Source organism: Haplochromis burtoni, unplaced genomic scaffold (genome assembly GCF_018398535.1).
Source record: "Haplochromis burtoni strain Fernald_Lab_line unplaced genomic scaffold, NCSU_Asbu1 Contig_438, whole genome shotgun sequence".
NCBI lineage: Eukaryota > Metazoa > Chordata > Actinopteri > Cichliformes > Cichlidae > Haplochromis > Haplochromis burtoni.
In genome coordinates this window covers 173,438-174,777 of record NW_024582799.1, presented here as the reverse complement: position 1 = coordinate 174,777, position 1,340 = coordinate 173,438, and the positions used below count along the sequence as shown (strand labels likewise).

General features: G+C 44.3%; 1 protein-coding gene across 1 annotated transcript in view; it reads right to left on the bottom strand.

Moving 5' to 3' along the window:
- Positions 1-1,340, bottom strand: part of eml3 (EMAP like 3) — a gene marked incomplete in the record, with an annotated part of 34,589 nt that overhangs the window by 14,988 nt on the left and 18,261 nt on the right. The window contains 2 exon segments of the mRNA XM_042213356.1: positions 158-268; positions 448-517. Coding sequence (XP_042069290.1) covers positions 158-268; positions 448-517 — 181 coding nt within the window.

Below are 1,340 nucleotides of genomic sequence, written 5' to 3'. Positions count from 1 at the left end.
AGCACTTTGGCGACAGTGGGAAGGAAAAACTCCCTTTTAACAGGAAGAAACCTCCGACAGAACCAGGCTCAGGGAGGGGCGGGGCCAAAATCATGCTGAATCTAAGGCAAATAAAGTGAATGGACACACATGAAGTTCCAGGATGCAATCAACTCACAGCAAATGAAAATGCCACTGATCCCACTCCCCTCTGGAAGGTCCCCGGTCCGATCTGCTGCAGGGTGACCAGCGTGGTGGAGTCCCAAATATAAACACACAGCTGCAGAGGCTGCCGCAGACACAGAAACATCACTTACTCGTTTGTTGCCACTCGCTGCAAAGTTAACCAAGCTGAATGTTTCCGCACATCTCAATTCCTGATATCATTTAAAAGTTCGATCATCTTTTAACTTGTGACGCTCAAACTATGGATGCAAACTGTGTTATTTTAAGGGCAGCAATAGTCACCTTGCCATCTTTATCCACCCCTGCTGTCTGGCCAGATGCCACTCGCACTTTGTCAGGATGGAGTGTGAGACTGCAGAGAAAGACATTTTCTGTGTAAAGCTTTGGCAAGTTTGCTGCACAGAAACATGAGGGTGGTGGGTTGCATCCATCATGGCAAAATGACAAACATGTGCGTACGGTCAAATAAACAGTGCCGTCTGTGTTTGGTCACAGAGGTTTATTTGGCTGCAGCACGATGAGAATGACTCAAAGGTTAAATGCTGTCTTTTTGGCACAAATAGCATCCAGTGAACAACTTTAGCCTGTCTATACTCTGTTTTTGAAGAGAAGCTCTCCTGATATTTAGACTGTAGTATTGATATCTTAACCTTGTCAAGAAACAGACATTTGCAGCTGTGAACAGTTTTAATGGAAAATAGCTGATACAATCTTCAAATATGATGCATGGATGCACAATTTGAACATGGACTTTGTGGCAAAAGACAAATGAAACATTTTTGTCACATGGACCTACATGATACTTGCAGACCCTTCGGCTACTGTTTCTGCCAGCTGGTCTCTGCTTCACATGCTACCATACTTGTTTCCCATTTTAACTTGGCTCTTAAAAGAAATCTCAAAATCACATATTTTGGTGCAGTGTTGTGGCTGGATAGGTCAGCTGCCATGCAGTAACACGCCAGCACGCTTATCCCCTCCAAAATCTGCAGCGCAAATACTTTGACTCAAGTGATAATCCAAGGAATGGAGTTGAGTTCAGAAGCAGGTTAAAGCAGACAGTAGCTTCCCTCTTGTTCCCGATACACACAAGTGTTTTTCTGTTACCAGGTCACGCAGACCTCTGTCCACAAATATCTGCAATCAGTCTAGTCTCGCACTAATCAAAACAGTCA